The 27,974-nt window shown below is 45.7% G+C and overlaps 1 protein-coding gene across 1 annotated transcript in view; it reads right to left on the bottom strand.

Moving 5' to 3' along the window:
* The window catches only part of LMNTD1 (lamin tail domain containing 1), a 152,256-nt gene that overhangs the window by 88,622 nt on the left and 35,660 nt on the right, over positions 1 to 27,974 (bottom strand). The window contains exon 3 of the mRNA XM_088652314.1: positions 10,216 to 10,317. Within this exon, the coding sequence (XP_088508440.1) occupies positions 10,216 to 10,242 (27 nt within the window). The 5' untranslated portion in view covers positions 10,243 to 10,317. The remainder of the gene's footprint in view (positions 1 to 10,215; positions 10,318 to 27,974) is intronic.

Raw genomic sequence — 27,974 nt, forward strand, 5'->3', positions numbered from 1 at the left:
TGATTGATACCACATTAACAGTCAGGGATTCCCCAAAGAGTCCTGAGAATTCTTGAGAGGGCATATCCACAATACAGAGGTATAACCATTATTCTCTCTTCCCAGGGAGTACTGGGAATCGAAATTCTGTGGACTGGAGGGGCGAGGATCTTTTCAAAAGAGATCTTTTCACATAAAAGCTCTGTGAGGCTCAGCCCCTCATGTGCCCATATGGCAAAGCAAGAATTGTTGGTTTGACTGAAATAATGACCCACACTGGGGGGGGGTGGTGCATTCTCTACCCCTGTCCTGTAACACTGTAGCCATTCATAACTCACAGTTCCTACATGGAAGTCACCAAAGAACTCCACAAGTGTGGGCAACAGTGTTTGTGGCAGATAAGCCAACCACAATGGACGAGGAATCTCCACTTAACACCAGCAGGACACATAAGGTGCTGGCATGGAGGTCCTTCATACAATTGGGCCTGTACACGTGGTAAGAAATTGACAAATGTTACATAGCCCCATATGGAGAACTGCCACTCACAAACATTTTTTACATTCCAGTTTTTCCGTGCAAGACCTTTAACATTATGGTCACACCTTTTAATCATAGACAGTATTTACTTCTTCTCCAGTTTTAATCTTACTAACTAGACAAGCCCTGCCATGTTATATCAGAGGTACTTTCAGCCAAAGCACCTTAAAAAACTGGCAACCTAGAAGGATAAGTCTTCATTGTAGGAAATGGTGCAGAAAGTACAGCAAGATCCGTATCATTCAAAATTCCCAGCCCTAATGTGACAGGTGCTTCTTCAAGGCTGCTGCTACCAGGAAAGGGCCCAGAAAGGATGGCTTGTCCTAGGTGCTTGAGTCACAAACTAACAGTTTGGCAGGGAGCTCTTCCCAGAAGTCAAGGACTTCAGGTAACCAGTCTGATCCTTTGGGTAAGTTGAATGAACAGCCTAAATGGGAATGGCAATAAACTTCATCCTTCATTACTTCCCACATCTTTTATGAGGCAATTTCTCAGATCTGCATGGCACCTTTATTACTATGTCTTCTTAATGTTCTGTGGACAAAGGAGCTTGGAGATAATGCAGAAGTCTGGGTCAAGGGTTAAAACACTCCGCAGAAGGCTCAATCTGTACTGTAACCAGCAGTTCTTTGTTGAGGTCTTCACAGTGTGTCTTTATACTCTTCTTTGTATCTGAGAATATATAATGTTAAGCCTGTATCTACACATACAGGGAAATGGAGTCCAGGGCTACCTCCAGCTTCAAAGGGCCCCTGGGCAAAGTGCCATCTTGTGGGGCTCTTTCTCCACTGTTGGTCTTTTGTGGGCTCACCTGGCAGTGGTGATGGGCAAACACAGGAAGAGAGGAACTGCCTGAGTCAGACCACTGGTCCAACTCATTCAGTAATGTCTACACCAGTGTTTCTCAAACTTGGTCCCCAGCTGTTCTTGGGCTACAACTCCCATCATGCCTGACCACTTGTTCTGCTAGCTGGGGACCCAAGTTTGAGTAACATTGGTCTGCCCAGACAGGCACTGACTCTCCAGGATTCTAGACTGGAATCTCTCCCAGCCCTACCTGGAGATGCTGGGGATGGAACCTGGGACCAGATGGAACCTGCAAAGTAGATGGTCTACCACCAGGCATCCCCAAACTTTGGCCCTCCAGATGTTTTGGACTACAATTCCCATCATCCCTGACCACTGGTCCTATTAGCTAGGGGGTCATGGGAGTTGTAGCCCAAGAACAGCTGGAGGGCCACAGTTTGGGGATGCCTGGTCTACCACTAAACTTTGGCCCCTTTCCATACCAGTGTTAGGTAGCTGAAGGCTGCCATTTTGTCAGGGATGTGGCTGAATCAAATGCCTGCGAAGAGTCTGACTCTGGAGATGAAGGAATGCCAGTACAGAAGGAGCCAGAGTCTTACTCCGGAGATGAGCGAATGCAGTCACAGACAAAGCAGGAGTGGGTTAGTTTGGCCCCCTCCTTCATCAAGAGTTCTCAGACTCAGATAGAGCAGCAGACTTGGGAAGCTTGCAGGCAGAGGGATGGGAGGAGATAGATGGCACTGAGGGGGTTGCTATGCAACCAGGAGGGAGGCAGCGTTTAGAGGGCTCTTTGTTTGAGAGCGGGGGGGGGGGGGCAGTTCACCCACCTTCTCCCTGAGCCAGAAGAGCTGAAAGGGTTAAAATGCAATGGAAGTACAAGAGAGGAAAGACTGGACTTTGGTACTCTTCATCCTGCAAAAGGGGTGGGGACTCAGAGTGACCAACTCGTAGTTAAGAGTGGCAGACTCGGAGCTGCTCTCTGGATGTTAATTGTAAATAAACGTATTATAAAAACTGCCAGAGACTCATTCATTCTTATCAGGGCTGGCTTGCCTGCCTGGGATCACTACACATTTTTATTTCTTACAAGAATCCAGAGTGACACTGTAACACAAGCATTATGGGAGATTTAAATGGCAGCTATATTCAGTCACCCAGTGCTGCTCAAACACTGAGCTGGAGGTGAGGAATGGGAAGTCCAAAATGTCTGTGGCGGTCTCTACAAGAGCACCGGGCCCAGGGATGCTAGGTATAGATACTAACTCTGCTCTAGACTGCAGATGAGCATTAATTTGGAGATGGTTTCTTTTTTTATTTACAGTGGTACCTCGGTTTATGAACACAATTGGTTCCGGAAGTCTGTTCATAAACTGAAGCGTTCATAAACTGAAGCGAACTTTCCCATTGAAAGTAATGGAAAGTGGATTAATCTGTTCCAGATGGTCCGCGGAGTACTTAAACTGAAGCGTTCATAAACTGAAGCGAACTTTCCCATTGAAAGTAATGGAAAGTGGATTAATCCGTTCTAGACGGGTCCGCGGAGTACTCAACCTGAAGTGTACTTAACCCGAAGCAAGGGTGTAATTGGTTCCCAAAGTCTGTTCATAAACTGAAGTGTTCATAAACTGAAGCGAACTTTCCCATTGAAAGTAATGGAAAGTGAATTAATCCGTTCCAGATGGGTCCGCGGCGTTCGTAAACCGAAAATTTGTAAACCGAGGTGTTCATAAACCGAGGTTCCACTGTATATTCAAAAATTATCCGACAATAGAATATGGGCATTCAATTCTACACTATGCCCCCCAAAATCCTGCAAGTAAAAATCTAGCACATCACAGAGAAAGTGTCTTGCCCAGCCCAGCATATTATCTTTGTGCTGGTTTTCTACTTGTAGGAAACGGTTGTTTTTTTAAAAATAAATTAAAAAGAATGCAGGGGAGGACTGGAAAATGGGGTTCTGCTACCTGAAGTGTGATGCATTACCTTCTACAACGAAGACTTCATGACTCCCCCCCCCTAATTTATATTCATATACTGCTGCAAGTGTAGACCGGGTCTCAGAAGCAGGGCTTCATATGAGACAAGTTCCTACCTCCTTGTCTGTGCTGTGTGTGGATGTTTCTTATGGTTTGCCAGGAACATGACCCACAGTATAAGTTTAATATACTGTTGACTAACAGTTAACCTCATTTGTGTTGCTGCCCCTTGGGAACCATTTGGAAGCTGAAACAAGAAGTTATTGGCAATGTAATTCCAGTGCCACTAAGGACTACTCTGCTCAATGCATATTTTATTTGCTCTCCTCAGTAGTTGGACAGTTTATTCTAAGTATCCCTAACTCCTTTGCAGAAAGACTCACACCTACAATGACAAGAAGTAACCAATCTGGTGGAAACTCAAGCTTAATCTCCACCCTGCAGAAAATGAGTTATATAATGTAAATATTTGCAACACAGGCTATTGCAGGTGAATGTTGAATCAGATGTCTATTTTATCCCTTTCAGAGTCAAGTCATGTGATTCGATTGACAGGGTGAGAATGCTGAATAAGTGGATACCTATAGAGCTTGGCAAGGGAAGCCAACGTTTCACTTTGGGGAATTGGGAAGAAAAAAACATATGAAACCTACTCTCACTGTGGCTAAATCAGTTAACAGGAAACTCTGGTTTCCCATTACATTTACAATGGGCTACTCTTAAAGCTAAGGGGACCTCAACTTGGTAAGTATCAGGATGAGAGACTTCTAGGGAGCCAAAATGTACACTGCTCTTACCATACTGACGGAAAAATTGTATAAAGTATAATGAAAAGAGGATATATACATTTGTTCTTAAGAAATGGGAACGGGACAGAACCATTGTTGCCTAAGCTGCACACACACATGGTTTCTGTTCTGCTAGTGTCTCTGGCCAAACTGCTTCTGCGGAACCCAGTTTAACCATAGAGAAAACCAGACACAGGGACCAAAATAAAAGTGAAAGAGAAGCAAGCAACTGCCTGGTTCCAGTCAACAACTAATTTGTAAAATAAATCACAGTTCTACTTCATAATTAGTTAATACACCCATAGGAAGTCTGAATCAAGAAAAGTACCAAGGACAGTGATGCCAACGTGAGCATGGCAAATCCTAAAGGCCTCTGAGCATTCACAGCTGGTTGGCAATGGCATCATGGGAAATGTATTTCCACGTGCCGAGAAACACAGTTCTGGCCTAACACAAGGTGGGGGAGGTTGGAGCTGCCATGGTGCCCCCTTACATACAGGGGAATTGTAATAAACCTGGACTGAGGGGCCAGCTCTAAAAATAAGTATGTACACAATAGTTTGCTTCCAGGACCGGCGAGGGCAGGGCAGAGCTTCTGGCAAGTGTGAAAGCCCTCCTTGCATTTTTGGCTAAGAGGAGGGAGAGGTAATCTGCCGGAGTGGCTACTGGTATATATCTCTCTGTTTCTCCAATTTTATAGTCGGGGCATCTTGAGCAGTCCTGTTGTCTTTCAATGTCTATGATTCTTTGTCTAACGGTGGCTTTTGCTTGGCCCAAACCCAGACTTAGAAGGGCTTGGGGAGCAAAACCCATTTTCTGGAGAGTATTCAGGACTGCTGTCAGCCAGCCTGACTGAAACTGGTCACAGAGGATCAATGGAGCTGTTCCTCAAGGAAGCAGATTTAATGTCAGCCCCTTGTAGATGGATGTTAGGCAGATGAAAGCCTCCACTCTCATCATCCCCATTTCTAGTCTGACCCATGTGTTTGAAATGCATCTGGGGACTTGTAGGAGAGCTCTAAGAAATTTGGATTGCACACGCTCTGGGGGAAGAAGATAGGCTCCATAAAGGAGCTGTGCCAGCGTTTTGGTCTTGAATAGTTTAAGGGCCGTGGGGACAAAAAATCCCCCTTGGGCTCAAAAAAATTTGAGGATGCAGTTTGCGGCTTTTTCTACGGAGCTCCCGGTAGAATTTTCCGCGGAGCTCCCGGTGTGAAGTTTGTTGGATCCTGAGGCCTGTACCACCATTCCAAGATATTTATAATTTGTGACTTGTTCTAATTTGTGGCCTCAAATAAACCCTGGTTCGACCACATCTGCTTGGAAGCCAAGAGAGCCCTACAAAACGCTTACAAAGCTGCCCTGACAGCCGAAAATGTGGACAGACAGCAAGCTTACCGTGCTGTCCGTGCCCTAAAGAAAGAATACAAAGATCTAATAATCCACCAAAAGAACGCTCATAGCAGAAAATGTTGGGTGGGGTGGGGTGCTATTGTTTTGTTCTGTTTGTTATTATGTTACGTATTTTTTTGTGTTTTTATACTGCAAAGTGCTCTGTGATCCTCAGACGAAGGGTGAGATATATATTTAATAAATGAAACATTACAGCCAACTATAATGCTTTCCACAGGATTTCAAACACTTCTCAAACATCGCAAATACATTTGTAGATTGTGGGCACTGAATTTTTTACATTTAATAAAAGATGTCATTTTAAAAGACTAATTCTATTTTGATATTTATTAATCCACAGCTGAACTATGATTTTTCTCTTATTCCAAACAATATTTATCTGCAACCATCACCCACCCAGGAAAGGGGGTGAGCGACCAGTCCCACATTTGGTCAGAGAGAATGCACTATTATACAAAAACACTGACAGTTCCTTCTGAGGTAAAGTCAAGGTGCTGATCATCAGTAGAAAATCTCTGTGGGTGTCATTGTAATATAAATGTGGCATAGAGCCACATTTTTGTAGGACATCTGTTGCATCATGAACTTTCTCCCCCTTCAAGCCTGGCAGCCAAGACTTCACTTTGCATTCCACCTAGCTGAGCTATATCTAGAAAGACAAGCAACACTGTATTATTCATTGTCCACAAGCTCTGAAAGGGGACTGCTGTCGTCTGCCTTTTCATATTTTCAGAAAAGAATGCAAATCTTCCTTCCCAAACCCCACCCCAACAAGCTTTTAGATAAATACATGAGCTGGAATGTTGGCAAAGTCCGAGCTTCCCTTTCATCTGGTGCATATGACTATATCATGTTGTGGATTTATGATTATTTCATATATAGTGCATAACTCTGTATGAAGCATCATTGCTAGCTGCTTCTGGGCCCTGGGATAGCTGAGGAAAGTGAGGTAGAAATGCTACAAATAAATCATGGAGAGGTACCATGCCAAGATAACTTTGGGCTCAGTTCAGATATTCCCTGGGTGAATGGAAGTTGTTACATTCTAAAGCAAAGTTTTCCCCTTCACCATGAAAATGTCACTGACTTGCATCAATGCCATATTCACACAGGCACTCAATCTGCACAATCTCTTCCTGTTTTGTGGGATAAGAATGATGAAATAATGTGTCTGTATCACACATGAGATGATCTGCTTGGTGGAAGGGGGGAGGGAGGCCTCTTCCTCCACAATGTGAAGGGTTCTGCCAGCCCAGGAAGTATCTGAACATGGCCTCTATCATACCAGGATCGGGGGTCTTTTAGGTCAACATACTTCCCTCATAACTGGCCTTTCCTTGGTCTTTTCCATGTAACACTGTTTATGTGCAGATAAAAGCTGAAATCCTGAAAACAGTATGTTGCCTATACAGACCTATACAAACCTACCTGGGAGAACCTCCTCCTGAAGGCAGTAGGACTCACTTCTGAGTCAACTTGTAACTCTTTTGTAAGTTGCCTTACTGTGAACTGCAGCTAAAATCTGCCTGCTGATCTAACACATACAGTGGTGCCTCGCTAGACGAATTTAATTCGTTCCACGGGTCTTTTCGTCTAGCGAATCCCATAGGAATGCATTGAATTTTTTTTGAATTTTTTTTTGCCCATAGGAACGCATTAATTGAATTTCAATGCATTCCTATGGGAAACCGCGATTCGCTAGATGAATTTCTTCATAAAACGAATTCGTCTAGCGAGGCAACCTCCGCTCGAAAAATCCTTTCGTTAAGCGGAAATTTCGTTAAGCAGGGCATTCGTTAAGCGAGGCACCACTGTACCAGAATCATCTCTTGTCAATTGCCTCTCTTTTCTGTATTAACTCTATTCTTCACTGGGCACTGATTTAATCCAGGGACGGCACAGGAACTGGCAAGGCCAAGGCTGGCCAATATCAGACTCTGACATTTTATTTTTGGCATTTGGCTGAAACACCAACAGCACTGACATTTCCAGAGGAAATATAGTTATGTATTGTTTTCCTAGAATGCTTTTCATGTGAGAGACAGCTTCGTCCAAAAATAAGTTTAGCGCTACTAAGTGTGTGTGTGAAAAGCCTGCAGAATTGAAGATATTTTTATTTTCTTATTCATAAAGTGTTTTAAAGTCAGCAGTACAATAAAGATGAAATGAATACAGCAAAACATTTAAAATAAACACACAAGCTATCAAAACTACAGACTACAAAGAACAAAAAAGTCCAGAATGTAAAGACATGAAAAGTAGCAACACAAACGTTTGAGTTCCCTCAGAAAAAAGCACTGCGCTTGTCCAGCTCAGCATCAATGGAGAAGTTGCTGGTTATGACAGAACCCAGGTAGACAAAATTGCCTCACCTCAAGCGTGTGAACACCAATGCTGAGTGATTGCAAACACGTCTTGAAGCAGCCCAAGAGCCTTTTACCAATCTTGGCTGGTATGAAAGCAATGATCTTACCTGGACACAGGTAGTTTTGCCCCAGTTTTGCCATGAGTTGGTATTCCCCCAATTGGACTACTGCAATGCACTATCTGAGGCTGCCTTTGAAAATAGCCTGAAAGCTTCCGTTAGTTTAAAATATGGCTGCAAGACTGCAAACTGGGACTTGGTGCTACATACAAGTATATCACACTGGCTCTCAGTCCATTTCTGGTCGTGATTCAAGGTGCTGGTTTTGACCTTTCAGATCTTGGAAGCAGGATACTCTGTGTGGCAGGTGGCTTATAGGTGAGAAGCCTTTGCAGTGGTGCTTCTCTAGTTGTGGAATGCCCTTTGCATTGAGGAACCTTCTTTGGGACAATTTCAGCATCAGGTAAAAAGCTTTTTAATTTTCCTTTTAATCTGTTTTAGCTTTTTGTTTATATGTTGCTCTTCTCCTCCACAATGTGAGTGTTACGCTGTACAGTGGTACCTCGGGTTAAGAACTTAATTCATTCTGGAGGTCCGTTCTTAATCTGAAACTGTTCTTAACCTGAAGCACCACTTTAGCTAATGGGGCCTCCCGCTGCCGCCGCACAATTTCTGTTCTCATCCTGAAGCAAAGTTCTTAACTCAAGGTACTATTTCTGGGTTAGCAGAGTCTGTAACCTGAAGCGTCTGTAACCCGAGGTACCACTGTATTTAGATTTTATTGTTACCTTGTGAGCCACCCAGAGATTTTTGTAATAGGTTGGTATAAATAAATGAATGTTCACACACCACAGTCAACCTCCTGGGATGGAGGGACTGTATGCAGCCTAAATTTGGGACACCAGGATTTCTTCTCCCACATTGTGTTTTTCTTTATCTATATATAGAGAAATGTAAAAGGTCTCTGTTCACGTGCGACCACTTTTCTCCGAAACCGCTTGACCGATTGCATTGAAATTTGGACACAATGTTCCACTCCAATATGCGAGTGTTTTTATAAACTTAGATTACACAAATGTCACAGGTGTCACAGGTAACAACATGATTTTGGGTTAAAAAAATAGCTCCCTCCAGTGGTCGTCAAAGGAAAAGATGCCATATCCGTTTGTGTAGCAATAGCGCCATCTGTTGGACACCAAAGGAAAAAAACCTATAGAACACTCTATGGGGGGGAGGGATTAAAAATGTTTCCAGACTCCCGCCCCCACCTCCTCCTCCTACCTCACCATTCCAGAACCATAGCTGCCAGGGGGGGGGGAAGGACGACAACTAGCCCGGGAGGCAGGACGGGCCTTCCCGCTCCTCACCTCCCACCATCCTCAGCAGGCCAGGCTCCGCATTACTCGCCGCCTCCATCGCCCACGCCGCGAAACTCAGGCCGGCCCCCACATCTACCGCCGCCACCAACGAGGCCCACATCACAAGAGGCACCCCAACCCTCACCTCTCCTCATCCCCACTGCCGGATGGAGAGGAAGACCGCCAGAAAGCCCGGGAGACAGCCTCCCCGCTCCTCACCTCACACGCTGACATCCCGAAACACAGACTGGGCCTCGCCTAACCTCACCCCCACCACCCGATAAACTTTCGCTTTCCTTTCTTTTCACTTTAACATCACAGGGCCACAGAAACGCATGACCTGGTACAGCTAGTTTGCAATATATATCAGTCATAAACAGTGATTCATATACAGCAGTTTTTTACACACACACACACAAGCACCAAATGCCAATTTAATTACATTTAACATTTAAGTCATTTTAAAACTTTAAGTCGTTAAGTTTTTAAACAAAAGTATCCTTCAACAAATCACCATGTGCTCTTGGCAACCTATAACCATGTTCTATCAAAGTTATGTATGTATTGAAAGTATGCCAGGTTGATTGAAAAGCAGTGATTTTCTTGTACATGGGTTGTCATGATTTCCTGTAACAGTTTTCTATTCATGCAGCATTTGAAAGTCACCTATTCAGATGCACGCGTCCCTCCCAATCAAAACACTCTCTTTGCCACTACCAATATGCTAGTCTTGACACACAGTGCTAATGTACCAGCCTCAAAGCATGTTTGTTCTTTCAGAAATGACCAAAACAAAAACCCACAGAGAAAAAGAGAATTTCTCCAAGGACCCTAACTTCAAGCACTGTGAATGGCAAACATGACCATCTTTATGAAACAGACAATTTAACATCAGGCATAGAAAAAAATCATACAGGGAAATGTCCACCTGCCTCTGCAAATTCTGCTTTATAGTAAGTGCAATTACCAGCAAAATGAAAGCCACTGACCTCTAGCCTCGCCTCCAGGTCTTTCATGTGCTGTTGTCTGCTTGTGTGCTCTGACTGCAGCTTTTCAATGGCTCGACTGCTGCTAGGCTCTTTGGAGATGAGCTGTTGGAGAAAGAGGAAAATTATTCCTAAGAGTGAAGGAAAGGAGTCCAACAAAGGGAGGATGTAAAGCCAATATTAGCTATTTTATACATGATCTCTAATGTGCTGCCAAATCATGTCTAGCCACCATGTATAATGCTATAGCAAAACAACAGCCTCTTTCAACCAACCATGCAGCAAAGCGTTACCCATTACCTGCCGTTTTTCCTAATTATTTATGGGAACCCCTCAATGTAATTTTAAGGGGGAGAATTAGTACAGAATAAAAAACTAACAAATTATTTCTAAGACGGGTTTTGATGTTGAGAATGAAGTACTGTTATAAATACTGTTATTAGTGGGGTGGGAGAGGTGAAAGAAATTTTACATCTGGCAACCAGTGTGCCACTTTGGTTTGAGACAGGGCATGGGTAGGCAGGTTTAAAAGGCCGGACACAAATTTTCATGGCCCTCTAGCAGCTAAATTGGCTCATTTGACAGACGTAATTTATATAGCATTAACTCTGGAAGTGTATATTCAATTCTGACCAAACTAAGCATCCTAGAGCAAAATATACGTCAATATGACCCCAGCCCTCAAGATCATAGATCATAGAATTGGAAGGGATCCAAGGGCCATCTAGTCTACTCCCTGAAAATATGACCATAAAACCTTCACTCCCCCCCCTTAATCAATCATATGAGACTCTACTAGGCCCCAGGCTAATTTTATACTTATAATATGTAAGATTACTAATATTTCTAATACTAAAAATTCTCTTTGTTTTCAGGCAAGTGGTGTAAGGAACAAAAGCTGAACATATCATGAGGCTGAAACATCATCTTTGTGGAAAGTAGAGATTGCTGGTCCTCTGCTTCAGAGAAAGACAGCAAATTGCAAATAATGTCAATGGAGAGGAAACATGAATCGGTTGATGCTATGACTGACCCTGTAGGAGCACCATTTTTATGGGGCTTGTGTTTGTTATGCCAGAGACATTCAAATGAGTGTTTAATTATTTCAAAGTACAAAGATTACATTACAATCTTGACATTTTTGCTGAATATGGTGAGCTTCCAACAGTTTTAAGAAATTTGGATCAGTTGGATGATGGAAGTGTAAACCCATCACCAGCTGTTGTTGACCAAGTTCACAGTGAAAATAAAATTGGCACCAACTCTGCTGTCACAGTGGCCGGAGTGGACTACTTCAGAGTAACGACGCTACGCAGCTCTGCATTTTATTCTTTTATTGGTGCTGCGTATTTACAGTGCTCAAGTCATTGCTATTTACACGGAGTGATGTTGTCAGTCGGTTTCAGAACCTCCTAATGGCTTTTGGCGCGTCTTTCTCCAACACAAAAGCTTTGGCAGACCCATCCTCTTTCCCCTCCTCTTTCTGCGTAATTCCGGAGTTGGGGGGATGGGTCTCCCGCCCTTATTCGCCCCTTCCTGTCCCACCTGGGACCCTGGCTCCTCTACCTTGCCTGAGCCTCGGACACGACTTCCTGCTTCCCCACTGGAATCGGAACTCTCTCTGCTTCCCCCTGTGCTCGGGGATTGGCTTGAACTTAGGAGGGGAGGGACTTCGCGATATCCCCTGTCCCTCACATCCACCCCCCTCCCAAGCTCTCCTTCACCCCTCCCCAGGTCCCCCCCAGGTGTCGGTGACGACTGGAAGCCTAAGAACTCAGTGCTTTCCGAGCCCGTTGGTGTGAACACCTCCCCCCAGTCCTGCAAGCCCCCCCCTTCCGCCTGGGAGGACGGGAATCCCAAAAAGTCTGTGGCGTCAGAGCTGGTGGGGGTAAAAATGTTCTGCCAATCTGCTCCTTCCTCTGACTGGGTGGATCTCGGTGACACCCATACCTCATCCTCTGGTTCCTCAAACTCCGCTTCCCAGCGCCATGGTGAACTGCTCTCCCGTGCTTCCTCCCCCTCCCCCTCCCTTTCCATGTGCCAGGGCTTGGGTCTATGGGGAAAAAGGGCGTGAAATTCTTCTACCAGGAATTCCTCCTGTATCTGAGTGGCTGGGACCCATTCATTCTGGGACGGTGGAGCATCCTCCCATGCCATGAGGTACTCCAGGCCCCCCACCCCCCACCTTGAATCCAGGATGGCTGTGGCCTCATTGAGTTGCTCCCTGCCTTCCCTCTCCCCCCCTCCCTCAGGGGTTTGTTCGCTGTCTCGGAGCCTGCTGCTTTCCCTGTACGGTGACAGCAGCGATCTATGAAACACTGGGTGCACCCTCATGTCCTCTGGCAGTGCCAGCCTGTATGCCACCGGGTTGACCTGTTGCGTGACCGTGAAGGGGCCCAACCTTCTGGGCGCCAGCTTTTTGCATCGCCCTCTGATGGGAAGGCCCTCCGAGGACAACCAAACTTTGTCCCCCACCCTAATGACCTCCCCCGGTCGCCTGTGGCGATCTGCCCCCCTCTTGTACGCTTCCTTGGCTCTCTCCAAGTGTTCTCTGAGCTGCTGGTGCACCGTCTCCAGTTCCTCTGCCCAATCCTCAGCCTGTGGGCCCTCCTCCTCCTCCTCCCCCTCCCTCTCAGGGAAAGATCTGAGGTCACGCCCGTAATTGGCCTTAAAGGGCGACACCCCTGTGGAGACGTGCACCGCATTGTTGTAGGCAAATTCTGCCAGTGGCAGGCGATCCACCCAGTCCGTTTGCCTCTGGCTGACGTAGCATCTCAGGTACTGCTGCAGAATGGCGTTGACCCTCTCCGCCTGTCCATTGGTCTGCGGGTGTCTAGCCGTCGACAAGCTGACCTCCACCTGCAGGAGGTTCATGAGCCGCCGCCAGAACCTGGAAACAAATTGGCGGCCACGATCCGAAATAACCCTTAAGGGTAATCCATGCAGTCTGAATACGTGATCCACAAACAGTTTGGCTGTCTCTTCTGCCGAGACCGCCCTGGCACACGGTATAAAGTGGCACATTTTGGACATGAGGTCCACCACCACCAACACTGCGGTCTTGCCCCTGGAAGAAGGCAGATCTGTGATGAAGTCCATGGACACCACTTCCCACGGCCTGTGTGGCGTGGCTAAGGGCTCCAGCAATCCCGGTGGCGCTGCTCTGACCACCTTTGCCCGCTGGCAGGTGTCACAGCCCCGTACATAGTCTCGAACATCTTCCCGCACCCCTGGCCACCAGAAGTGTCTCATGACTAGGTGAGTGGTTTTGCCCCTCCCAAAATGACCCGCCGTTGGGTTGTCGTGCATCTGCTTGAGGACCGTACGTCTAAGCTGGGTGGTGGGCAGGTACAGTGCACCCTTGTAGAAAAGCAGCCCCCTGCGTTCTGCAAAGTCTTTTGCCTGCTCCCCCCCCCCTTCTCAGTTCTCTGCAGATGCGGTTGGCAAATTCATCCGCTGCCGTCAGTGCTGTGAGTTCTGCCTCGCTCACCACTGCTGCTCCGCAGGACCATGCTGACGGGGGGAAAATGTGCCTGGGTGCCGGTGGCGCCTCCTCCTCCATGTATTCTGGCTTGCGGGAGAGGGCATCCGCCCTGACATTCTGCTCTCCCGGGATGTAGTGTATGGAGAAGTTGAAGTTCGAGAAGAACTCTGCCCACCGTATCTGCCGCTGGTTGAGCACCCTGGCAGTTCTCCAGAACTCCAGGTTCTTGTGGTCTGTGCACACCTGGATGGGGTGCTTGGCGCCCACCAGGAAGTGTCTCCAGTGCTGGAACGCAGCGTGGATCGCCAGAAGTTCCCGATCAAACACTGTGTAGTTTCGCTCTGGCTGAGTCAATTTCCTGGAGAAGAAGGCACAGGGTCTCCACTCTCGGTTGGCGTCCAGTTGCAACAAAATGGCGCCCACAGCTTTATCAGAAGCATCTGTCTCCACGCGTAGGGGCGCGTCCTGAACCACGTGGAACAGGTTCTGGTCTGAGGCGAACACCCTCTTGAGGCTTTCGAACGCTGCTTGCGCCTCTGGTGTCCACCTGAACTTCTGCTTGCCTCTCAGGCAGTCAGTGATGGGAGCCGTAACGCGAGAGAAGTTCTTGATGAACTTCCTGTAGAAGTTGGCGAAGCCTAGTAGGCGTTGGGCATCTTTGCGCGTCCTGGGGCTGTGCCAGTCCAGGATGGCCGCACCTTGTCCTTGTCCATCGCCAGCCCCTTGTCTGACAGCTTGTAGCCCAGGAAGTCCACCTCCTTGGTGTGAAACTTGCACTTCTCCAGCTTCACATACAGGTGGTTCTCCTTCAGGCGCTGCAACACCTCCCTGACATCTTTCACATGCTGCACTGGGTCGTTGGAGTAAATAAGGATGTCATCCAGGAAGACCAAGCATTTCCTGAAGAGGAGGGACCCCAGGACGTGGTGCATGAAGGCCTGGAAGCATGCTGAGCCCCTTTGCAACCCGAAGGGCATCACCAGATATTCAAAAGAGCCCAGAGGCGTGAACATCGTGGTTTTCCATTCATCGCCTTCCCGGATCCTGATCAAGTTGTACGCCCCCCTCAGGTCTAGCTTGGTGAAAATCTTGCCCCTGCGTGCCGCTGTCAGGAGATCATCCACTCTGGGCATGGGGAAAGCCACTGGCTCTGTCACCGAATTCAGCCGTCTAAAATCCACCACCAGACGGCGCTGTTGCGTGTCTTTCTTGTCCACCCAGAAGACCGGGCTGCCCCCTGCTGCCTTGCTTTCTCTGATGAACCCCCGCTTGAGGTTCTTGTCGATGAAAGCGCGCAGATCCTCCAGTTCCTGATCTGACATGGCGTACAGCTTGGCTGGGGGTATAGTTGCCCCTGGCACCAGGTTGATCTGGCAGTCAAAAGGCCTGTGTGGGGGTAGGTGGTCGGACTCCGCTTCGCTGAAGACCTCCTGCAGGTCCCAGTACGGCTTGGGTATTGCCTCACCCCCCTTGACGTGCATGGTGGCCACCGTGGCTATCGGAGGCCCCTCCCCTGGTTGGTGCTGCATGCAATGTTCCAGGCAAAAGTCCGATCCAAAAGTGATGCATCTCTGGTGCCAACTTATGGAGGGGTCATGGCGCGCCAGCCAGCTCATGCCCAAAACGATGGGGGGGTCTGAGATGGTGGTGACGTTGAATGCCAGTGTCTCTGAGTGCCTTCCAACCGTCATTCTCATGGGGGGGGTTTGATGCGTGATGGCCCCTCCCAGCAGCTCTCTGCCGTCAATGGTTGCCACGTGCAGAGGAAAATCCAGCTGCAGAAGCTGGATCTGGTGCTCTTCTGCAAAGTTTCTCGAGAAGAAGTTCGCTGACGCCCCACTGTCAATTAGGGCGAGGACTGTCAGGGGATAGCCATTTGGAAGCGTGAGCGTCACTTCTAGAACCACTCCTGCTCTGGGAGGGGTGGGCTGGCTCTGCTCCTCTCTGTGCGGGTGGGTGGGCTGGGGCTGTTGTCTGCTGACTGTGCCTGGCTGCCGCCCCTTGTCTCCTGCAGCCAGGCTTTCCCGTTTCCCTGCTGTGGTGCTGCGTCAGTGGGGGAGGGCACAACCGTTCCCGCCTTTCCTTGCCACTCCCTGCTATGTGGGCAGTCTCTGACGAGATGCTGGGGGGAGTTGCAGAGAAAGCAATTCCCACCCCTTCCCTCCTTGCGTCTTGGCGCCGCTGGGGTTTGAAAAGCCCGCGCGCGCGCGCGCGCTATCAATCTGCATGGGTTCCTGGTCCTGACTGGCCCCAGGCGTGGCTTGAAAGGGTTGTTGGGGGAGTGGCTTCTCCTGCGACCGTGGGAACCAAGCCCGCTTTGCGCGCGTTGCTTGCTTGTCGCTCCACCGGGATTCCTGTCTCACCCCCACCGCCAGAGCCGCTTTGCTCAGCTGATCCATATTACTGGGCTTTGGACCTCTCGAGAGCTCATCCTTCACCTCCTCATGCAACCCCAAGTAGAACGCCGCTTGCATTGGGGGGGACTCAAGTTCCCACCCCAATCTGTGCACCAGCATGGTGAATTTCGCCCAATACGCGCGAACTGTCATATTTCCTTGGCGTAAATTATGAAGTTCCTCCTTAGTCTGATCCATATGACTATCGGACGAATACATCGTTTTCAAACCTTCTAGAAATAGTTTGACATTCTTCATGCAAGGATTCCTTGTTGCAATTAACGGTCTTAGCCACTCCCTGGCTGCCCCGGTAAGGTGCTCCACAATAAACGCTACCCTGTGCTCATCATCAGGGAACTCATCGTGGTGCAGCTCAAGAGCATACACAATCTCAGTCTCAAAGCCCTGAAATTCCCTCGGGTCTCCATTGAACTTGCTTACTAGGGTCCCGGCTCTCCTTCCTGGCAGCACTTGGACTTGGGGTGCCCCTCCCGCCTTGTTTTTCTCTGCATCCAGCTTGTTTTGGAGGTCTACCGCCACCGCCCTTAATTGCTGCTCTTTTTCCTGAAGCGCTCTCACCTGTTCCGCAAGTTGTAGCCGGTCGTCCTGGACCTTCTTAGTCTCCTCTTTAGCTGCCTTCAATTCCCCCTGCGCCTGCAGCGACAGCTGCTGCAGTTCTTGCTGGGCTTGCTCCGCGATCTGCCGCCATTTCTCCGCCTCTGACACGCTCATCCCGGCAACTCCAAAGTAGCCCAAAAAGGATTAGGAGGTTGCTGTCACAGTGGCCGGAGTGGACTACTTCAGAGTAACGACGCTACGCAGCTCTGCATTTTATTCTTTTATTGGTGCTGCGTATTTACAGTGCTCAAGTCATTGCTATTTACACGGAGTGATGTTGTCAGTCGGTTTCAGAACCTCCTAATGGCTTTTGGCGCGTCTTTCTCCAACACAAAAGCTTTGGCAGACCCATCCTCTTTCCCCTCCTCTTTCTGCGTAATTCCGGAGTTGGGGGGATGGGTCTCCCGCCCTTATTCGCCCCTTCCTGTCCCACCTGGGACCCTGGCTCCTCTACCTTGCCTGAGCCTCGGACACGACTTCCTGCTTCCCCACTGGAATCGGAACTCTCTCTGCTTCCCCCTGTGCTCGGGGATTGGCTTGAACTTAGGAGGGGAGGGACTTCGCGATATCCCCTGTCCCTCACATCTGCCTTTGCTCCAGGACGGCAAAAACACTTTTTGTTTGGGGGGCATTATCAAATTGTTTATACCAGTCATAAAGCTGTACATCTTCCTTTGCCCCAAGACTTACAGAGTTTTCCTTTTCTTTTTTATTAAAGGTTTTCTTGGTTTACAAAGATATGTGCAATGTCTCTCATAACATTTTTACAAATCAGTTTCATTTGTTGAGACACTGGGAAGAAAGGAGGAAAAGAGGTAGATGGGGGAGGGTGGGTGGGGTTGGGTGACGGTGTATCTATTTTGCTTAATATATGGTGGGTTTAGACACTGGAGAGACCTGTCAGGAGTAAGCATGGACCAATGGTACCAAATAGTATGGGAAACAGCCTTACTAGAAAAATTAACCAATAAGCTGAAACAGACACGGGGACAAATAGAAGAGGACGCCTTCGTCCTGGTATTGCTCCCCTTTATCACATACACAGCCCAACAAGACAATGACAAAAATCCACCAACAGCATACAAATCAATATGGCTAACCTGATCCAAAACACCCACCCACCCCACTCACACACGAAACAAAGACCACCACAGCCAACCACAAATGAACTACCATATCCTAGGCCAACCCCAACATCTCTCACCACCAAAGGAACACAAGCGAACAGCAGAGAACCTACGCAGAGTTTTTCAAAGGAAGGGTGAGATATAGTTTTAAGAAACAAATACATAACCGGGCACACCACCTTTGGCTTTGTTGTCCGCTCTTCACTCTTATTGTAAGGGGAGTATAACTCCATTTCCTATTCCTCCAGTCCCCAGATTAGAAAAGCTGAGCACCAGGTGTCAATCAATCAACACTTTATTACGGTCGTAGATCAGCATAAAGCACCAGAAGTGTCCATTCATAAGAAGAAGAAAAGGTTTGATGGCTTTGATTGTACATGCCAAAGTAAACATAGAAATTGGAATGATCCGGGTGAAATCTGACATTTGAGAAGTCAAATATTTATAGGTGTAAAATTATAGAAGAAAAGGCATCGTTAAAAATGTGGCCTTTTACAAGCAACAACGTAATGCAAACCAATCTATGAGCCGAAAACACTAAAATGTAGGGGGAAATACATACTGATACTAGCTGCTGGCGGTATTGGTTTTATTATAAAATCCACCATATATTAAATCTGTTCCTGCAAAAGCTTTCCTCTTATGTTTGCCTAATAAATCCAAATAGAGCCTTTTATTACAGACACTTGAGTGGTTGTGTTTGGCTTAGTTTACAACCTTTTGTTTAGCAAGCTTTTGAGGTAAGGCCTTGGTGAAGCAAAATTAAGGTTTTATTACAAAACTGTAAAAGAAAATGAATAGTGAAATGTCCCGCCTAAACTGTGGGAAGATAATTAGCACAGGAATTTAATGCTGTTGAATATTTCATCACTGACACATTATTGCTGGGTGGATATTTTTTTTAACCATAAAACATTGGTTTACATTTTTGCTGTACAAAACATATCTGAATTTATTCTTCCAGTGAACACCAGTGCTATTTCAAAAAAGAGTAGGTGCACAAGATGAGAAAGCAACATTATCCAGCATGTTAAAGGTCTAAGTAGTAATATATTTATTTTTACATACCCACCCCTCCATGTAGACTAAATATTTGTGCCAAACTTAAGACATTTTAACACGTGAAGTGAAAATGCCAGTATCAGAGTACTTATGGTGTGGTATATCTATTTTGTACTTAGGTATTTGTACCTGAGTGCAAAATATAGCATGATGCTCACTAGGGAGAAAAGGTTACTTAGTAATAGAACACACTTATTTTCCGGTAGATCACACCTAGCTGGGGATATTGGGAAGAGTGTTTGATCCTGAACATAGCCATACACATAGCTGTCAACTTCTCCCTTTTTTTAAAAGGGAAATTCCCTTATGCTGAATAGGCTTCCTCACGAGAAAAGGGAAAACTTGACAGCTATGGCCATACAATCTAAGAGGTTGTATTCATTTGGTGAGCTGTATTTATTTAGAAATACTTATAACAGTGCTTTTTCTGGGGGGGGGGTACTCAAGGGTCCACAATACCAGCACCTTTTTCTGGAAAAATGGCTAAAACTGTGGCACTTGCTGTAACAACTTCATGTTGAGTACCAGCACCATTTTTCCTAGAAGAAAAACTGCTGATAAACCTCAAAGCATTTATTGCCCCAGCGTTGAGAACTGTAGTCCAACCACAGGCTTCCCCACTTCACAGGTGTCAGGAAAATTCAGAAGTCAACACACACACACCCAGCTAGTGTGAGAAACCTTTTAAAGAGGCACAAAGCAAGGCAGGGAGAAAGAAAAGTTCTTGCTCTACAGTAAAAGTGTGTGTGTGGGGGGGGGTTGCTTCTACTGTGACCTTAAGAATTTGTTTATACAGGTGGGCTCACCAACTCATGTATGCAGAATCAAGTAGTGAGGTCGGTATGAATAGGCCAACACAGATCTAATGCCAAAAACAGAGGTCTCATATCAGCTCAAATGCAAAGCTTTCTTGTTCCCATATATATCTATGAGTCATCAAGTGTAGAGTGATAAACATGCATAAGTTAACTAACCCAGAGAAAATCACATTTCTCTTGCAACCATGAAGATGCACCATATAAATAAAGAAATAGACTTAATATACTCTCCTCTGCTCTGCTGGAAGTTCACAACCAAACAATGGTTTATTAAAGCAGTAATGAGGATCAGGACCAAGCACCCCTCCTCCTCCTCCTGTGGCGCACTGACTTCGGAACAAAGATCCCAAGGACTGGCTTTCTGCATCAAAATCTATGTCGCAATGGGATAAAGCAAGACATTACTGTCAAGAACGGTTTGAGTTAAAGTAAAAAAGAAACATTCTGGGAAGTTTTTTGGAGTTTAATTTTCATAAGGTTAATATCTCTCACACACATTAATGTTGAAATAATGATGCAGACTTGACTATGGATTTAAATGTAATAATTTGCAGTGGTGTTGTAAAATATGGGTGGGATGGAATTCACTTGCTGCCTGCAGAAATAATTGCTTCTTTAAAAAATGAATGCAGCAACTTGGTAGATGGCTCAAGAGATTGACAATCAGAAACACCGTTTACCACCCCTGTAGGGCACTACTACAAGTCCTGACTTGTAAATCCAGATGCATGTCTAGAAACACACAAAGATGGAGGCCGCCAACCTCACTCAACTCACTCACTATGGAGGAAGCCTCATTGGGCAGAGTGTGACTTGCTTCCAAATAAATATGCCTGGGATTACACTGCCTGAGAATTGTGAGGGTTGTTTCCCCCGTGTCCCAAGTATGGGCTGTTACTTGTCTCTTGTGTGTGTGGAGCTCTCATAATTTTGTCCTGGCACACCAGCATTTAGCCAACATGATTGTTATTATTTTTGTTCCACACCCTGTAACATTTGGTATGTGTTTGACTTGCATCCATGAACAAGGAAATTGGCATGGGAGAGGATGTGTAAATGCCTGAGAAATATTAACAAGGAGCAAGTATGAAGTATGACTGTACACCAGATTCACATCCATCAAATGGAGACCTACATTATGGCTACACTATTACTGAAAAAAGGTGAAGAAGAAGAAGAAGAAACCCTATTCATTACACAGCATTAGGATTAGTTACAGAGCTTGCTGGTGTGACATTTGTGTAGAATGACTAGAGTACTACATATTTTGTGACTAATTCCATATTTGATATTCACGACAGGAATTAATTAGATGCTTATTTCCAATAAGTCACCTGAATTAAAATAAAGCTGCTAGATTTCAAACCTGTTAGATATATATGTGGGTGGCGCTGTGGTCTAAACCTCAGAGCCTAGGGCTTTCCGATCAGAAGGTTGGCAGTTCGAATCCCTGCGACGAGGTGAGCTGTCATTGCTCAGTCCCTGCTCCTGCCCACCTAGCAGTTCAAAAGCACGTCCAAGTGCAAGTAGATAAATAGGTACCACTCCGGCGGGAAGGTAAACGGCATTTCCGTGTGCTGCTCTGGTTCGCCAGAAGCTGCTTAGTCATGTTGGCCACATGACCTGGAAACTGTACGCCAGCTCCCTCGGCCAGTAAAGCGAGATGAGCGCTGCAACCCCAGAGTCGCCCGCGACTAGACTTAACGGTCAGGGGTCCCTTTACCTTTACCTTACTATTCTAATATATGTACATCCGGTCCGTTACTTCAAAATGAATCTCAGCTTTGCCTGCAATTCTGAGCTGCCTAGATAGAGACTGGGAAACAGGAAATCATAGAATCGTAGAGTTGGAAGAGACTCCCAGTCATCGAGTCCAATCCCCTGCAATGCAGGAAACTTTCAACCAATGTAGAGCCCGAACCCACAACCCTGAGATTAAGAGTCTCAAGCTCTACCGACTGAGCTATCCAGTTCATCCACTCAATATAGTTTATTTTCCCTATTTTTTATTAATTAATTAAAAAAACAAAACAAAACACCTCTACTAATCTGAAATTATGGTCCAGTCTATCTCCCAGACACACATTGAAAAAGAATCCATATGGGACAAGCTCAGACACAGCCTAGCATAAAAGGCAAAGCTTAACTTCGCTTCTCCTATTCTGGAATGGTTGCATCTGATGACATAGGACTTGCTCTTGCATATTTACAGTCTAAAAATGCTTTATGAGATCCTATGCTCATAACAGCCATAGTGGGCTTGGTGTGAGTGCTGCTACCTAATAATAATAATAATAATAATAATAATAATAATAATAATAATAATAATTTATTATTTATACCCCACCCATCTGGCTGGGTTTCCCCAGCCACTCTGGGCGACTTCCAACAGAAAAATGAAATAAAATAATCTATTAAACATTAAAAGCCTCCCTAAACAGGACTGCCTTCAGATGTCTTCTAAAAATCTGGTAGCTGTTTTTCTCTTTGACAACTGATGGGAGGGTGTTCCACAGGGTGGGGGCCACTATCGAGAAGGCCCTCTGCCTGGTTCCCTGTAACTTGGCTTCTCGCAGCGAGGGAACCGCCAGAAGGTCATTGACACTGGACCTCAGTGTCCGGGCAGAACGATGGGGGTGAAGATGCTCCTTCAGGTATACTGGATCTATCCCATGGTCCTAATGGTTCCACCCTTAATAGAATCATAGAACATGTATTGTTATCTTTTCACCACCTAAGGGGGGGTGTCATTTGCATTGCCTGCCACAAGTGTCCCCACCCCAATCTGTGTGACTCATCTAACTGACTTAAATGGTTATGGCTGACCCAGCTGCAGAGGGGTACCCAAGGGTTGGCAAAACTGGTTCCATTGGGGGCACAGGTCCAGATGGGAGTGCAAAAAACACCAATCAGACTATGGACTGTATGTGCATGTGACACTCTGCTGCTGTCACAGCAATATCAAACATGGGGAAAGCTTCCTGTCCTTGCACCATGGTCCTTCCTCCCACCTTGCCCTCACCGTACCTGCCAAGTCTCCCACTGTAAAATGCAGGATCAGCAGCGGCGCGGCACCGGAAGTTGCGTAGAAGCAACGTCTGGGGCCGCTCTGCCCATGTGTGGGCACCAGAAATTGGGCAGAGCGGCACCAGAAGTCGCTTCTACACATGCCTGGTGGCCATCTTGGTGGTGGTCGCATGGCGGCGGCCATCTTGGTGACGGCCACCGCCATGCGGCCACCACCAAGATGGCCGCCGGGCATGCATAGAAGCGACTTCTGGTGCCGCTCTGCCCAATTTCTGGTGCCCACACATGAGTAGAGCAGCACCCAAAATGGAGGTTCCCTGGCAAGTATTTAATCCGGGGCACAAGGGACCCTAGGGACACCTCTGCCTGGCTGGTTGAGAGGACCATGCAGTCCTTCACCCACTTTAGGATTGTCATGAATCCAGTGCTGGTGCACTAGGCAAGGACCGTCAATGGATCACTGGAAGACTCCCTGTGTTTGTCCGCATGGGTATGCAATGTGATGGATCAACTCTCCCATCTTTGGAGATGCTTTTTCCTTTTTTTGGCTGAGCTACACCAGGCGAATGGGTTCCAGTTTTAAGCAGTTGTCAATTTCCCCCCTTCTTTCCTTTTGTAAGGACTTTGACTTGAAATGTTAATCTGCTTCTTGGAAATCTCCACAGCCCCAAGGTTTGTTTTTTCTTCAGTGAAAAAATCAAGAGATTAAATGCCAAGGTTAGCATTCTTACATAGACAGAAAAATAATCAACAAAAGAAGACCATTCATTATTTAAAATACATTGCTTAGGCCTCACCTCTCCTCCTTTGTTGCTTCTGTAACAAGACCAAGAAATAATGGGTGTGCCACAGTTAGAATGATTTTATTGCTTCAATGTATGTAGTTTCCCTTTCAAGTCAAGTCTGCCTTTATCTTGGTTTTATAAATATACAAAGGCACCCTGGGTTTGACAATGCTTTCAAAATACTCATTAGAAAAGCTCTTTACTTTTTGATTGGAGATAGTCCCTCTGAAATGTTTTCTTTATTTTGGATGACCTATTATCACTGAGAACAATAGAACACATTTACTTCCTTCTTCATGTGCACACAGCCACTTGTCAATATGGAAATTCAAATGACTTGCTTCAGTTTAGAAACCCAAAAGCCTTTGCACAGTATCATCCCAGGAGGGGCTGACAAGTTCAGTATAGTGCAGTTTTAGCAGCCTATGTTAGTCAAAAAACACTGTTTGAGCTAGAAACTGGAAGTTGAGGAAGTTGCTGCCCGAAGAGCAGCAGCCAGAGGAGATGGTTCCATTGAGAAGATAAGAACAGAAGGCTCTGCTTCTAGCCTTTATAAAAGTCTGGCAATCCATATTACCACATTTTTCGCTCCATAGGACATGGGGGAATGATCAATGGTCTTCAATGTCTGTATACTAATGCACAGAGCATGGGAAATAAACAAGATGAACTTGAGCTCTTGGTACAGCAAACTAAATACAACATAAAACTAAATACGCAAACTAAATACGACCTGGTGGGATGAGTCTCATGATTGGAAGGTAGTAATAGAGAGATACAATCTATTTCAGAGAAATAGACCAAACAGGAAAGGAGGAGGAGTGGCATTATACGTCAGGGATGTGTATACCTGTGAAGAGATCCAGGATTTTAAAACTTCAAAGCCATATTGAGAGTATCTGGGTCAAAATTAAGGGAGAGAAAAATAAGAGTGATCTCATGGTGGGAGTTTCCTATAGACCCCCAAGCCAAACTGAGGACACAGATGATGCCTTCCTGAAACAGATGGCCAACCATTCAAAAGGAAGTGAGATAGTAGTAATGGGGGATTTCAACTATCCTGATATTTGTTGGATGTCAAACTCAGCCAAGAGCATAAGGTCGAACAGATTCCTCACTGGCCTTGCAGACAATTTCATTGTCCAGAAAGTGGGAGAAGCAACAAGAGGATCAGCCATTTTAGATCTGGTCCTAACCAATAGTGATGACCTGGTTAGTGGGATAGAAGTGGCAGGATCATTAGGTGGGAGTGATCATGCTCTTCTGGAGTTTATTATACAGTGGAAAAGAGCAACCAAGCATACTAAGACTCAAATTCTAGACTTTAAGAAAGCCGACTTCAGAAAACTTAGGGAAACGCTGGGGGAGATACCATGGACAGCAATACTAAAAGGGAAGGGAGTACATGATGGTTGGGAGTTTGTAAAAAGGGAGGTATTAAAAGCACAATTTCAGGCAATACCAATGAGACAGAAACATGGAAGGTGCCTAAAGAAGCCAGGGTGGCTATCTAAAGAACTTATTCAACATCTTTATCTTTTTTTAATAAACAATTTATTAAATTTTTCAAATAAACACATTAAAGACGATAAACAAAACAAACATTCAAAAACAAATACAACACACACAATTATCTTTTTAACAATTCTCCCCAAATCTCTCATTCCCAATGCTCTGCCGAGCTTGACTTCCCTCCCTCCCCTCATTTGGTTTTCTTTTCAACTCTTATCTCGCAGTTCCTTTATTCCATCCATTTAAAGTCAATTCGTAGGATTTATTTCAGTCCTGCAAGTGTCTTTAAACTTCTACACTTCTTTTCCATATAGTCCACAAATTTACTCCAGTGTTTTTGGAACCTTGTTTTCCCCTGGTTCCGGATCCTGCTAGTCAGTCTTGCTGATTCCGCATAGTCTATCATTTTTGTCTGCCACTCTTCAATCGTCGGTAAATCCTGAGTTTTCCATTTTAGGGCTAACAAAGTCCTGGCCGCGGTTGTCGCATACAGGAATATTATATAGTCCTCTTTTACAATCTCTTGTCCAATAAGTCCTAATAAAAATGCCTCAGGTTTTTTGGGAAAGGTATACCTAAGAATCTTTTTCAGTTCATTATATATCATTTCCCAAAATCTTTTAACTTTTTCGCATTTCCACTACATATGATAAAACTCTCCCTCCCTCTCATTACATTTTCAGCACATTTTATTACTGATCCTATACATTTTAGCTAATTTTGTGGTGTTAAATACCATCTATACATCATCTTCCAAACATTCTCTTTCAGGGCGGTACATGCAGTAAACTTCAATGTTTGATTCCACAATTTCAACCACGCATCATACTCAATATTATGCCCAAAATCTTTTGCCCATATTCAACATCTTTATCAATGACTTGGATGATAGGCTTGAGGGCATCCTGAGCAAGTTTGCAGATGACACCAAATTGGGAGGGGTGGCTAATACCCCAGAGGACAGGATCACACTTCAGAATGACCTTAACAGATTAGACAACTGGGCCAAAGCAAACAAGATGAATTTTAACAAGGAGAAATGTAAAGTACTACACTCGGGCAAAAAAAATATGAAAGGCACAAATACAGGATGGGAGACACCTGGCTTGAGAGCAGTACCTCTGAAAAGGATCTAGGAGTCCTGGTAGACCACAAACTTGACATGAGTCAGCAGTGTGATGCAGCAGCTAAAAAAGCCAATGCAATTCTGGGCTGCATCAATAGGAGTATAGCATCTAGATCAAGGGAAGTAATAGTACCACTGTATTCTGCTCTGGTCAGACCTCACCTGGAGTACTGTGTCCAGTTCTGGGCACCCCAGTTCAAGAAGGATACTGACAAGAGCTGGAACATGTCCAGAGGAGGGCAACCAAGATGGTCAAAAGCCTGGAAACAATACCTTATGAGGAACAGCTTAGGGAGCTGGGTATGTTTAGCCTGGAGAAGAGAAGATTAAGGGGTGATATGATAGCCATGTTCAAATATATAAAAAGATGTCATATAGAAGAGGGTGAAAGGTTGTTTTCTGCTGCTGCTCCAGAGAAGTGGACAGGGACCAATGGATTCAAACTACAGTCATACCTCGGTTTAAGTACGCCTCGGTTTGAGTATTTTCAGTTTAAGTACTCCACGGACTGTCTGGAACGGATTAATCCACTTTCCATTACTTTCAATGGGAAAGTTCGCTTCAGGTTAAGTACAGACTTCCAGAACCAATTGTGTTTGTAACCCGAGGTACCACTGTACAAGAAAGAAGATTCCACCTTAACATTAGGAATAACTTCCTGACAGTAAGAGCTGTTTGACAGTGGAATTTGCTGCCAAGGAGTGTTGTGGAGTCTCCTTCTTTGGAGGTCTTTAAGCAGAGGCTTGACAGCCATCTGTCAGGAATGCTTTGATGGTGTTTCCTGCTTGGCAGGGGGTTGGCCGGTTCAGCAGCTGGGGGGGCGGCGGGAGGCCAGCGGCTGTGGCGGCGAGGGCCTCCCGTCGCCTCCCCAGCTGCCGATCCAGCCATAGGGCCGGAGCCGCCACAGCCGCCGGCCTCTTGTCACCCCCCCCCCCAGCTGCCCATCCGGCCATAAATATTTTTTATTTGTAAGTCGAATTTTTCATAAGTAGAGTTATTCGCAAGTCGAGGTACCACTGTATTTATAATGCGCCCATATTTTCTGGTTCTCCTGTTATTTTATTCACAATGTTCAAATACATATGTTGCTTTTAACAAGCTGTCAAAATATCTTATGTCTTGCTGGGTGAAGAAAGCACACAAAAACTTTTCCATCAGCTTTGCAATATTAGATGTAATAATCCTCTAGGCATCAGAGAGATATTAAATATGGTAGATTAACATTTGCCTGATAAAAGAGCAATACAGAATATCCTTTGATCACACCACTGCCTTTAGTGCTATTTAAAAATCATAAATTAAATTAAACCAGATTTGACCAGTTTGATCATTGTGCCTTTGTATGAAACAGTACATGCCAGCATCAGCTCTAAGAACAGTTTTTTAATCTTCTGGTACCATTGCGAAAGGCTACTATTTAAAAGTGTGTGTGTGTGTTTGTGTGTGTTTATTATACTTGCTACACATTCATATGCATATTTACTTGCTATTTAAGTCCAAATCTGTGTGTTTAAGCTGCAATCACTTATTGGGAAGTAAGCCCCATTGGAACTTAATGGGAATTATCCGTATATACTCGAGTATAAGCTGACCCAAATATAAGCCGAGTCACCTAATTTTACCTCAAAAAAACTGGGAAAATTTATTGCCAAGAGTGGGAAATGCAGCAGCTACTGGTAAATTTCAAAAATAAAAATAAATACCATCCTATGCCTTTCCCAGCTGTCAGCGGCGGGGTGGGGGGAGAAGCAGCGTAATGTTCTCCGAACCCCCAGTTCTGTGCCTTTCTCCGCTGCCGCCCGCCTCA

Source organism: Zootoca vivipara, chromosome 9, assembly GCF_965207765.1.
Source record: "Zootoca vivipara chromosome 9, rZooViv2.hap1.1, whole genome shotgun sequence".
Lineage (NCBI taxonomy): Eukaryota > Metazoa > Chordata > Lepidosauria > Squamata > Lacertidae > Zootoca > Zootoca vivipara.